Source organism: Psammomys obesus, unplaced genomic scaffold (assembly GCF_907164565.1).
Source record: "Psammomys obesus unplaced genomic scaffold, mPsaObe1.curated_primary_1811, whole genome shotgun sequence".
In the NCBI taxonomy this organism is placed as follows: domain Eukaryota; kingdom Metazoa; phylum Chordata; class Mammalia; order Rodentia; family Muridae; genus Psammomys; species Psammomys obesus.
The window spans coordinates 2,722,348-2,735,183 of NW_026590859.1; the positions used below are offsets into that span (position 1 = coordinate 2,722,348).

The 12,836-nt window shown below is 54.2% G+C and overlaps 1 protein-coding gene across 1 annotated transcript in view; it reads right to left on the bottom strand.

Annotated features, from left to right (window-relative positions):
• The window catches only part of Kcnh1 (potassium voltage-gated channel subfamily H member 1), a 265,929-nt gene that overhangs the window by 185,207 nt on the left and 67,886 nt on the right, over positions 1–12,836 (bottom strand). The window contains exon 7 of the mRNA XM_055609189.1: positions 10,662–11,054. Coding sequence (XP_055465164.1) covers positions 10,662–11,054 — 393 coding nt within the window. The remainder of the gene's footprint in view (positions 1–10,661; positions 11,055–12,836) is intronic.

Consider the following 12,836-nt stretch of genomic DNA (forward strand, 5'->3'; position numbering starts at 1 on the left):
CGACCCCCCACCTGTGACCCTACCTGTGCGACCCCACCTGTGCGACCCTCCACCTGTGTGAATCCACCTGTGTGAACCTCCACCTGTGTGAACCTCCACCTGTGTGAACCTCCACCTGTGTGAATCCACCTGTGTGACCCCACCACCTGTGTGACCCCACCTGTGAGACCCCACCTGTGTGACCCCCACCTGTGAGACCCCCACCTGTGTGACCCCCATCTGTGAGACCCCCACCTGTGAGACCCCCACCTGTGAGACCCCCACCTGTCCAACCTCCACTGTGACCTCACAAGTCCATCCCACCTGCGTGACCCCCACCGGCCCTCACAATTATAATGGTTATTCATGTGCACGCTAATTTACACCCCTTATTCTGACTGTGACAGGGAGCAAAGTCAGGGCATTTGAAGCGGTCAGCTGGGACAGAGGACCAGTTCTCAACATGGAGGGCACACCTGTGCATACCTGTGAACCTGTGTGGTGCCAGCGCACGACCCTGTGGCACAGCGTGTCGGCACTCGGCACTCGTCCCACACCCGTGTAGCTGATGAACACTGAGCTCGAGCGACATCTCCGCACTCGGGAACCTGCTCAGTAGAGGGAGCCTCGGGCTCCAGCTGCTCCGAAGCCCCGGGCACCAGGGCGCAGAGCGCCCTTCCTTCCTAACGGACGCCCAGAAGCACCCCCCACACCTCAGTGTCAGACAGGCTGTCTTGTGCTCGGAGGCTACATCTGACCCGAGTCCCCAGAGAAGTAAGGTGTCAACACAGAGAGTCCCGGCCCGCATCCCGCAGGCCCGAGGCGCGCCGTGGCTGCTAAGGGCAGCCCGATTCCAGAGAAGCCAGAATTATCCGTGGGTTCCCAGCCTGCAGCACTCACAGGGCTGACCGGTCCACCATCAGCCTTCCCTCGGCCCACACCTCACAGCAGAGACACGCTGTGTTCTGACCAGGTCCCCAGGCTCTCCTTATCGCCGTCAGACACCGTACACAGGTCCCCACGGAGGAGTATACAGGCACACACACCTTCACAGCAGAGTAAGGCCTACTGAACTTGAAAGGGGAATAAAACAAGCAAAAGGCTAACAGGCGTTAACTCAAAGCCCAGCAAAGAAACCAGGTCCCCGTGGCACCCTTCCTGGACCAATGGGTGTGGCACGACGGCTGAACCGAGCCAGTGGGCCCCACCCTACAGCCATTCCTGCGACCCTGGGCAAACGGGCAGCTTCACACTCCTTGTGTACAAACTGGGGGATGAAGCACACACCCCAAAGTCCTTGGAGCAAGTCCAGGAAGCACATGTCCACGGCCTCCTGCATTCTGCCCTCGTCTGCTCAGAAGGCAGCTCAGCGGCTGGAAACGGAGCCTCCGTCCTACGGCCGTGGAGAAAGGAGGGCCACGGAAGCCTCAGCCCCTGACGGCAGCTACCACAGATCTCCGCACCGCACAAAACCAGCCCTGACGTCCAGGCCGCTGGTGCCTGAGAGGAATTAGTGTTCATGAAATTAAACCCATTACTGACAAGCCTGGCTCTGCCGCCTTCTCTTCATCTGCTAAATTTATTCCATTAAAATAAAGACATGTGACACCCTGCCTTCAGGGAATAGAAAGACACATAATGTCCTCCTCTGGCCTCCACGTGCCTGCACAAGGACACACACACACACACACACACACACACACACACACACACGAGATATGCAGAGTACACTCTCCAAATTTACAGTACCCACAACTATGTAAACAGGCCCTGAATACCTGACCCCAATTCTGTAGGCTCAGCTGGCGTCCAGGCCTCCTGACGGTGTGAAGGCCTCGAGCACACCTGACCAAGCACCCCTAAGCGGCCCTGGGCGGCTCCTTCAAGCACGCCGAGCCCCTCCACATGCACGCGCCGAGTACCAGCGCACATCCGTCAGCTCAGCGGCTCCGAGGATGTTCAGGTTAGTAGACACTGCCATGGGATGAGATTTTAGAACTCCTACTCCTCAGGTTTTGATTCTAGAGTCATAAACGATGGGCTGTGTGTCTGCAGGATAAGATGGACCAGAGCCACAACCCAGGGTGCCTGGCTCGGAGCAATTGGCGAAGAAATCACGAGGGAAAAGACATCCGAGCTAAGCCAGAAAGGATTATAAAGACCTTGAGAAGACATCAAGGGGCCCAGCGACACCTGTCAAGGACAGATGAGTGTTAACGAATGCAAAGAGAAGGCGTGCTGGTTCATGGGGTCAGCCGTGCCAGGCACTGCCACGCTGGCCTCCCTTTACTCATCCAGCCCGTTTCCCCCAACCCCACACTGTGAGGATACCATATCCCAGGAGCGAGCTGAGCAACTAATGAGTCACAGTCCATTGCTTAAGGTCCTGGAGCAGGGAAGAGGAGGCAGACCAGGTCGTCCTGGTAATGGGACCAACAGGGCTCTAGTTCTGACCTATTTAACAGGCGGTGCTTTTTAAATTATAGCTGTGAATGGCAAGCTGTAAGAAAAGCAGCATAGGCCGTTGCAAACTTCTATAATTTTATTGACAGGCAGGCAGATGATATGCATCAGGCCCTTTAACATCCAGGTTAGTGCGATGGGAACACACAGCTCAATGTTTCTCCCCAAGAAGTTATTGACGTTTTCTGTAAGTAGACTAACAAATTCACATGGATTCTTTTTCTAAGCACAATGAGGAACCCACACAGACTGCCTTTAAGTCAGCGTGAACACATCAGCAAGACCTCGGTGCAGCAGGGGATTATGGGCCTGAAGCACCGGCAATGCACACTCAGAGCGTGTGTTCAGCAGCCAGGCAGCTCGCCCACGGAATCCTTGCCAATTCCAGGGCGAGGTGGAGGGCGGAAGGCCTGAGACAGCTTCCAGCAGCTTCTTGGATTTAAGGAAACACAGGCAAACGTCTGGAGGTGACAGAAGAATCCTGATACCTCTGCTTTTAGCTGGAAATGCTGGTTTTCAGAGAGACTAAAGGCAACGAGCTTGCACTCACTTTTCAGCTGGTGTTCAAATGGGGCTGTTGCTATGATCTCAGCTATGCACAAAAAAATGGATATTCGGGCTGGAGAGATGGCTCAGTGGTAAGAATACTGACTGCTCTTCCAGAGGTCCTGAGTTCAATTCCCAGCACCCACATGGTGGCTCACAACCATCTGTAATGGAACCTGATTTTCTCTTCTGGTGTGTATAAAGACAGAGTATATAAATGTAATTTTTTTTAAATGGGATATTCTCTAAACAAGCATGATGCTTGTACTCTAAAAAATATTTCTTTAATTTCCACAGAGTATCTAGTACATAATCAAAATTAAACATCACATAAGGAAAAAATGTACATGAGCAATAAAAGACACAAAGGAATAGAGGAGGCAGAGACCTGCAGAGACAGGTCTAGATTGCAAGGTTATTTAAAGAAGATATTAAGATAATTATACTTGCTGTATCTGACAAGTAAAAGGCAGAATTGAGACTATCAGCAGAAAACTTAAAGTATAAAATAGGCCAAATGGCAGTTGTAACTCCGAAAGAATGAGAACTGCCATTATGCAGATGTGGATCCCAGCAGCCTCTATGTGAGGTCCCCAGCACTGTGGGGGAGGGGTCCTAACGGGTGGTCCTCAGGTCATCCTGGGGATGTGTCCTCATGAAGGGGACCATGAGGCCCCTCCTCTCTCTCTTGCTTCTCTAAGATGTGTTCACCAGCTGGGCCTCCTTATAGAGACCCAAGCCAACAGGACTCCGACTTCAGTCTCTACAACTGTGAGCCAAGCTAACCCTCCATTAGCAGCCTGTTCATCTCTGTCTGTTACAGTAATTGAAACTCACTAACTCGATAACCAAAGCCAGAATATACAGGGGACTTTTAAAGTTATTGATCCAAACTAAAGAGTCTAAGTGAGGAAAGTGAGAAAACAGTCAAAATGAAAAAAAAAAAAAAAATCCAGAATCAAGTATGGACAGGCAATTACCCAGCAAGGTATTGAAGGAGATGCTGAGACTCATTGCCAAACTTTGGGCAGAGTTCAGGGAATCTTACAAAAGAAGGGGGAGATAGGAAGACCTGGAGGGGACAGGAGTTCTACAAAGAGAGCAACAGAACCAAAAAATCTGGGCCCAGCCGTCTTTTCTGAGACTGATTCTCCAACCAAGGACCATGCATGGAGATAACCCAGAACCCCTGTACAGATGTAGCCCATGGCAGCTCAGTGTCCAAGTGGGTTCCCTAGTAAGGGGATCAGGGGCTGTCTCTGACATGAACTCAGTGGCTGGCTCTTTGATCACCTCCCCCTGAGAGGGGAGCAGCCTTACCAGGCCACAGAGGAAAACAATGCAGCCACTCCTGATGAGACCTGATAGGCTAGGATCAAAGGGAAGGGGAGGAGGACCTCCCCTATCAGTGGACTTGGGGAGGGGCATGGGAGAAGATGAGGGAGAGAGGGTGGGATTGGGAAGGGATGAGGGAGGGGGCTACAGCGGGGATACAAAGCAAACTATAATTAATGAAAATATAAATAAATTTTTAAAAAGTATGGACAGGCAAAAGGTTGGAAAATACAGAGAGGGTATAAAAAAGACAGAGGATGGAGAGTGAAGGGTTAATCTGTCCTTGGGGCTGAGGTAAGGGAAGGAGTCAGTGCGATGAAGAGACAGACACCTTTCCAATACTGACAAGTGCCTGGAACAGAAAGGTCAGCCAGGGTTGGTCTGCAGCCTGTTTTCACATGGCCCATTAGCAGAGAGTGGTATTCTCTTTTTAAATAAACAAGTACATTAAATAAAAGAGGAGGAAAGACAGGATAAGACCCACGCAGTGAAAACACAATCTGCCTCTTCCCAGCAAAGGCCTGGCGACACCTGAGCCTCGGGAAGGTGCATGCCCTTGCCCTTGTGAGCCTCTTAACCTACCCTCCATCTGGTCTCTGGGCTCAGTGAGGACCACCAGGGTGAGAGGGAGAAGCGGGGGGGGGGGGCTAAGCCAGGAATCTGTCTTCTGCAGCCACCACAGGCCACCACCCTCAGCCAAGGCTCAGCACTCACACAAGGCTTTCCATCTCTTTCTCTGTGTCTGGCTCTGAGCAAAAGGCCTACCCACCTCACAGGAAGGCTGGCAAGGCCCCAATCCCAGTCCCCATCCGAAGTCTGCTGCCCCTTGACGCTGCATTATCCTTGCCTGGTGTTTGTGTGAACCAGCTCGAGAGTTACCTCCACCCAGAAGGTCCCTGACAGAGGTGGCCAATGCTAAGTACATCATCCCAGAACTGCTCAAGGATAAGGAAGACAGACTCTTAAGGGAAAAAGAGGGAGGGTGTCTACAACAAAACAGGAATTAGCCCAAGGGCTGAATTCTCAGAAGAAACAACAGAAGCAGAAACTTAGAAAAAGTGTTTCTAGGCAGCCAGCAGCCTAGACTCCAATAAACTGCGCCCCCTCCTCTGCCCTGTTCCTCCTCCGGGCTCTGCCTACTCCTCCTTCCCTCTAAATTCCTGGCAAGCACTCCTCTCTCCCCCCTCCACACTTCTGCCTTTCTCAGAGACTCCTAACTCGGGGATCCGAGAGCAAGGAGATTTCTTGCACTTAGTAGTGTGTGATTATGTGTTTCTCCACGGTGAGGTGACTCTTCCCTCGAAGAACAATGGTCTGCGGTAGGCTTAGACCGTGGTTTCCCTGTAACAGCAACTCTAGCAAACTGTCACGGAGGAGCACTGGCCATGTCAGCAGGCACTAGCACGCTCCGCCCTGGAGTCGCCTCCTCTGGGCCCTTCTCAGCACCTGCAGCAGCTCCTTGCCACACGTCAGCGACCCCTCTGGCAAGTCGCTGTGTCTGCAGGCACAAGAGACAGACACTAACTCACACTGCAGCGTTCCTGACGCTGCCCCCTGGGCTTCATGGCTGCTCAGCCATATCGGTAAAACAGAATCAAAGCGGACGCAACGTGTCATCCCTCGGCCCGGTATCATTCAGCAGGAAGAGCCGGGGATGTGGGCGTCTCTCGCAGGATAACAGCAGTGGTCAGCGTCTAGCTTCAGAGATGGCGTGGATGCCACTGCCGACAGCACAGTCTGGAACATTGGCCTCTATTTATCGTTTCACCGCTTTCTTCCTGACCCACGTGCAGGGTGGGAATCTGTTCAAGCAGAGGTGCCGTGGCCTTCGCAAGGGCTGTGGTCAGAAAACAATCTGAGGGAGGTGGTAAGGCTGACACAGGGTCTCAGTCTCCAGCCGAGGCTACACTCTCCAGCCCAGGCTAGTCTCAATCTCATGGTTTTCCTGCTTCAGCCTTTGAGTAGCTGAGATCAGAGGCCTTCAACACTAAGCCAGACTTATCTTGGTATTTTTTTGAGGCAAGGTTATACTGTGTATGAACAGTGGCCCTGAACTCACTGTCCTTCTGCCTTAGGCTGCACCACGGCCCTGGTCTGCAGCAGGCATCTTCAAAAGCAGAAGGCTTTCCAGGCAACAGTGATTCACAGTGATAGGAGGTACCAAGGGTCTAGGAACTAAAGCATGGTCTTCCTGGGCACCCAGCCCTCCAGTGAGGCGCATGGGAAACACAGGCAGAGGAAGGTGCCGAACAGCCGTGTTTCTACAAGGCAAGACACTGAGGAGAGGAAAAGAGCATGCCTCACCCAGGGGAGGCCCAGCAGGGTGCTGGCACCAGCGTCAGCAGAGAAGGAAGACAGCTCCTCTGGCCAGCACACCAGCGCAGGGACCCAGAGGCACCCAGAGGCGCCCTGACTGGCCCTCTCCCTTTGCACGTCCACACTGCAAGAGCAGCAAGCACCAGGTCTGCTTAGGAGGGGGACGCTTGGCCCTCACGACCCAGCTTTAGTCCAGGAAGCGTGCCAGGCCAACGATCGGCCACGGGGCCAGCATGCCCCTTCCCAGCCTCCGCTCGCCAGGTTCCAGACCTTCTGTCCTCTGACCCTGAGCTGAGCTACTGCAGATGTGTTCACAAACGGCCTCCAGAGCAGATGATCTCCCACAGCGGGAGGATGACGCAAGCGGGGGCTATCTACATAAGCAAGGCAGGGGAAACAAAAGGGTCATTTTTTGGTTCAAACCACCAAGAGGCCAGTGTCCACAAGCTGGACGCAAGGCCATGGGCGTTAGCGACTCTGTCCAGCTCTTTCTTGAGTCTGGCCTGAGCTGGGTCCAGTCTTTTCCCTTCAAGACTCTGCACCAGAAGCATGGAAGTGCGCGCGCACTCACGCACGCACACACACACACACACATGCACACACACACACACACACACATGCACACACACACACACATATGCACACACACACACACGTGCGCACGCACATGCACACACACACACACACATGCACACACACACACATGCACACACACACACGCACACACACACACACGCTGCTGTCTTGTCTTCTTTCGTGGTCTTCCCCGGCACACGGCCCACTGACATGACTATAAAGACACCACGGACAGTTAAGCTCCACGTATTTTTATGACAAATGAGTCAGTAGTTTCCTCTCTCTTGCTACACTCTCCCAGAGTGAGAATCCAGAGCACAGGGAGCCTCGGCCTTAGGTCAGCAGTGCTGCAGCCTCGGCCAAGGGTACAGCGAGAGGTGTGGAGCCTGAGGCCCTAAGCCGCTACTCAGAGCACCATCCGCAGGGCCTTCCCACACTGTCCCCAAGGCTGGCATGAGGGAAAGCATGGGACAGCCCCGGTGGCCTCCCAGCCTCTACCTGCCACGACCTGGCCCTTCCCTCCCATTCGGCTAACAGTAGCTTTTCACTTACGGGCACCCTCAGGGACCAGGGGTCTGCCCTCCTCAGACACCAGACCAGCCAGCCTCCTCCCCATGCCGGACACCCAGCTTCTCCTGACATTTCAGGAGCCCCCGGTGGGCACACACGTGAGAAGCTTCTAGTGGGTGTGCTCTCTTCAGGGTGCTCCTGTTTTCTCAGCTGTGGAGCAGGGCAGAGCGCCCCGTGGTTCTGTGAGTGAGTGACTGAGATCTCGAGGAAGGCAGGTCCCTGCGTCTGCTCTCCTAGCAGCGAGCTCAGAAGGCCCCATCCAGCTCTAAGGGCCAGGATCCCCCATTCACCCTCTGCTGCACATCTGCCTTTAAGTTTTCCTCCCCTAGTACGGCAGGGCAGAGGGCAAAGGTCAAGCCTCTTGTTTTAACAAAGAGCATCTGGAGAAGAGCGCAATGAAGAACAGATGTGAGCATGGAGCTGGCAGGGAAGGCAGCATGGACCAGGGCTGCAGCTGTGGCCACAGTGATTGGGGGGGAGGGGAGGACAACAGCGACCCCGCCCCCAGCTTCCTCAAACACCGCCCTACACATGGCGGTTGGTGTGAAAGGCACTTCCAGTGGTCATGCAAAGCTCTGAAACGGTGCCCTGCCTGGTCCCGTGACCCAGCAGCTGCTGCTTGTGATGGTGAGTGAGGCGGTCCACCCACGCGACCACAGCTGACCTCCTAACCCCAATCTGTCCCTCGAACCTGGAGCTTGGAGCCGGCACTGCAACCCGGCACGCCGGGCTCCTGGGAACAAGCTCCCTGCGCGGTTAGCCCCAGGCCGCGGAGCCACCTTCTCACACAGGATTGCCGCTCTGCCGGCCCCACTGTGAACCCACGGAGGCTGAGGAGCTGTCCTAGCTGGCCCAAAGTCCCAACACCACTGCCATCGCTAGCACATGGCTTATTTACCAGCTTACGTGGCTGAGTGAGTGTGTGTGTGTGTGTGTGTGGTGTATGTGTGTGTGTGTATACATGTGTATACATGTGCACAGTGTATATATGGAATATGTGAGCACGTGTGAGCACACGGCTGTGCATTGTATACAGAAGGAAGACATCTGTTATCTTCCTCTGTTACCCAACACCGTTTTTTTGTTTTCAAGACAGGCCTTCTCGGTGTGGCCCTGGCTGTCCTGGAACTCACTCTGAAGACCACCCTGGCCTCAAATTCACAGAGATCCTCCTGCCTCTGTTTCCCGATGCTGGGATTAAAGGTGTGCTGCCATCCAGTGTCACCACCACCTCCCGGTGCCGCCACCACCCAGCGCCGCCTCATGTTTTCCAGCCAGGCTCTCGCTGAAGCTGAAGTTCAGTTCCAGGAGGCAGGCTGGTCAGCAGGCTCCCAGGGTCCACTTCTCTGCACTGCCAGCGCTGGGCCGCGGGCAGGCGTAGCTGTGCCGGGCTCTCCCTTTCTCTTTTGTTTTTAACCTTTGTGCTAAGGACCGGGTTCAGTCCTCCTGCTCTCACAAACATTCCTACTCGCTGAGTGCTCTCACAGCTCCTCAAGCGTTTGCTTATTGGCTTGTTTCAATATAGCATTTAACTTCCTGTGTGTATACAAAATGGTCCGTATAAAGTGCCCACACTCTCTTCAGAGGCGATCCTAAGCTTGTAGATGATCTGTCTAGACTCATTTAACCTTGCAAAACTCACAGAAGCCATCCAGGAGTTAGCCCTGTACTCCCAGCACTGAGGAGGCTGAGGCAGGAGGATTACACATTTAACTGTCTCAAACCTACGTTTAAACACAGCGCGCTGACACAGCTGGGCTGCTCTGGGTCTAGAGCGTGTGTGCGTCCACACGCTGCCCTCCACCTCTAACCTTGGCAACATTGCGTAGGAAAGCTACCCCTCAGGGGGAGAGCAAATGGCTACTTGGTTTCCCCACAGGAAGCAGCTGATGTCCTCAGCAACGGCTGCTGCTGACATGGAGGCAGAGGCATGGCGATGCCATCAGCCAGGGCTTCCTACCCTGCCTGGGAATAGGTTCTCCCTTCCACGCTGCCCATGCCCCCAGAGGGTGTGCCAGGCCAGGAGCAGCCTCCAGATGGCTGCCTTGAAGCTCCCAGTTAATCCCCTGGCCCTCTGTAATCTGAGACAATGAGGGCCTGTGCTGAGCAGGCTGCTTTATCTTGATCCCACGTGGAGGGGACCCCCACCGAGCCCCAGCCAGCTCTTTGCAGTGGCTTGGCACCCCTGCTTTTCCAAAGAAGACCTAACCAGCCCACAGGCCCTTCCTGCCACAGCTGCTCAGGCAGGGGCAGGTCTGCCTGAGAACACCCCAGTCCCAACCCATTACGAGAGCAGCCTCCATCCAACCCCAGCACGCACGTGGGGAACCTAGCTAACAATCGCCTCAAAAGTGACACCAGTGAAGACAGGACTCACGGCAACATTCACCCGGAAAACAGTGAGAGGAACTCGCATCCGTTCCCACCAGCAAACAGCCCTCGGAACAGCCAGCATTGAGGGCTGACAAAGAACAGGCCGACATCCAGCAGCTGAGTGCCCAAGACAAGGTTCCCTGGTGCGGCGGCCATGCACGCTCCGGCAGCCTCCACCCCTGAGCCAGCAGCCAGCGGCATTCCCCAGGGAGGAAGAGCGAGCGAGCGAGCCTTTGGTCTCTTCCACCCTCACTGACATGCGGGCCTCCAAAGGACAGGGACGGCAGGCAGGATATCCCTGGCGCATGCTCGCTGTGCCGTCCTCATGCTGCCGCGCACCCACCCTACAGACTCTTGCGACCGCCCGCGTTTCATTCAGCTTTAAAGACATGGCAACAAGGTCCGAGATTTGAGGGATGTACCTGACTCTCTCTCCCCTCCAGTGGTGGCGGAATCTGATCAGCAAAACCAATCTTCCCTGGGTCACCCATTAAGGCACTAACCTCATCCACGTTCTCAAAAGCGTTGATGACGTCGTATGGCAAACAGGACAGGAGGTCGATGACAAACCATGTCTTCAGGTAGTTCATTCGGATAAGTTTGGGGTCAGAGATCACCTCCCCCGCTGGCCCCACAAAGGTGGTGTGAAAATTCAGAACAATGTCCACCAAGAAGATGACGTCCACGATGCTGTCCACCACCAGCCAGGCCACGTTATTCTGCCTGGTCTTAAAAGACACGTTGTAAGGGACCAGGATGGCCGTGTAGAAGGTCAAGATCAAGATGATCCAATCCCACGTGGTCTTAAAGACGCAGTAGTGTAAGATGATGTGGGGGGGTGTCTTTGGCGCCTCTTGCTTGTACTGTGGAAGTATGTCTGAGCCCAGCTGCAGGACCTGTCCAGAAAAACAGCACCGAGAGGGGCAGAGTTAGGAGCTAACAGAAGCACCGGCACTGGGCCCTGCCAGCCAGTGGCTAATGCTCACAGCGCTGTGAACAGATCAGTAGCTACGACAACACGCTGAAGGGGAACAGGAGAAGTTATGTGGGCATGATAACAGAAGGGCTTGTTCGGAAAGGGTGGCAGGCTGTTGTCTGGCCGGCTGCAAACCAAGCAGTGAGCTAAACAGTTCAAATGCATTTTATTGTCTTGCTCATTTCTAAACACAACCTTGTTCGCTTGTTTCCCACTAGCCAGTTTTATATGTGACAGGTGAGAAGCTGAGCAGGAGAATCAAGCAAGCTCGTTCAGCCGATATTTATACACTTACCGATCTGCGCCGGGAACAGTGTGGTGTCGATCCTGGGCCTCTGGCTTGGAGCTCAGTCTCATGCACACACTGAGGACTACCCACTTGGAGCTCAGTCTCATGCACACACTGAGGACTGCTCTATGCTGAGGGCTGATGTGATTTTCCTTCCTCAGAAAGGGGGAGGATGAGAGACTCCACCTGGGCACACAGCTGTTCTGGGCTTGAGCTGGAATTTCTCTTCCTGTGGAAAGGACTTCTCGCTAGAGCAATCAAGGAAGTATAGGAAGTATGTCTAGCTAAGCCAGAACTGTGCTCCCCCAGCCTGTGAAAAGCTCTGGGCTTGAACCTCAGAACCACAAGAGCCAGGTGAGGCTGTGCCTGCCTGCAAGCCCAACACTGGAGAACGAGAGAGCAAGACAGCAGAATCAAGAGTTTGAGATCTCAGCAACACAGTGAGCTTGAGGCCAACCTGAGACACAAGAGACCCCATCTGTCCCCCTCCCACCACGAAGGGAAGCTTGGGCTCAAAGAACAAAACAAAATCAACTAAAAGGATAGAGTAGGAACAGAGCCACAGCAGGACGCCCCTGACTTTGTGCCTCAGGATGGAAGAGTAACCTGGAAATACCAAGGCACCCAGACAATGCCACTCTCCAACAAACACTCTCTCTCCAGCCAAAGGACAAGGCAGCACGCGGCTCCCGAGAACAGAAGGCGCTCACGCAATGGCTGCTGCTGGAGCCAGTGCTGCAGAATTACGGTGTCCTGCCCTTGCTGGGAGCAGCACACGGTCTCCTGCGAGCCTGCCTCCCCTTCCCAGCAAGGAAGCAGCCACCCTCTCTCCCTGCAGAGAGAATCGCTCAGAGGAGGGAGCCTGAGATCCCACCGCCAGGCAGTTTGAGGCACCCCTGGTCCCCACAACCCAGACTGGTGTCAGTGTGAGCAGAGGAGGAGGAAGCACTCCGGCCACCACGCAGTGAGACGCCCTGCCAGGCCCAGGGGCTCAGGCCTGTCATGCCAGAAGGCCTAGGCAGAAGGACTGCAAGTTTAAGGCTAGCCTGGGCTGCCCAGTGAATCCCGCGGTGTGAGTACAGACAGAGTGCTCTTGACCCACGTTAGACAGAGACTAGGAAACGCCTGCCCTGTGCTCTGCTGTGTTATATGAAAACCACCCGAAGCAAAGCTCTGAGAGATCTAAAGTCAATAGTCAAAATGCTCAGATCCACAAATGCCAGATTCTTTACACAAAGAACCACAGAAATAGCAAACTGGGTGAAAAGTAGTTAGTCAGTAGATGCCAGCACCAAAAACTGGCAAAGACGTCAGAGGCATCTGACATGAGATTTCTTGGACAAGCTGAAAACAAATGGAAACCTAGAAAAGCCTAGCACAAAGAGCAGATACAAAGAAGAGCCAGACAGAAGC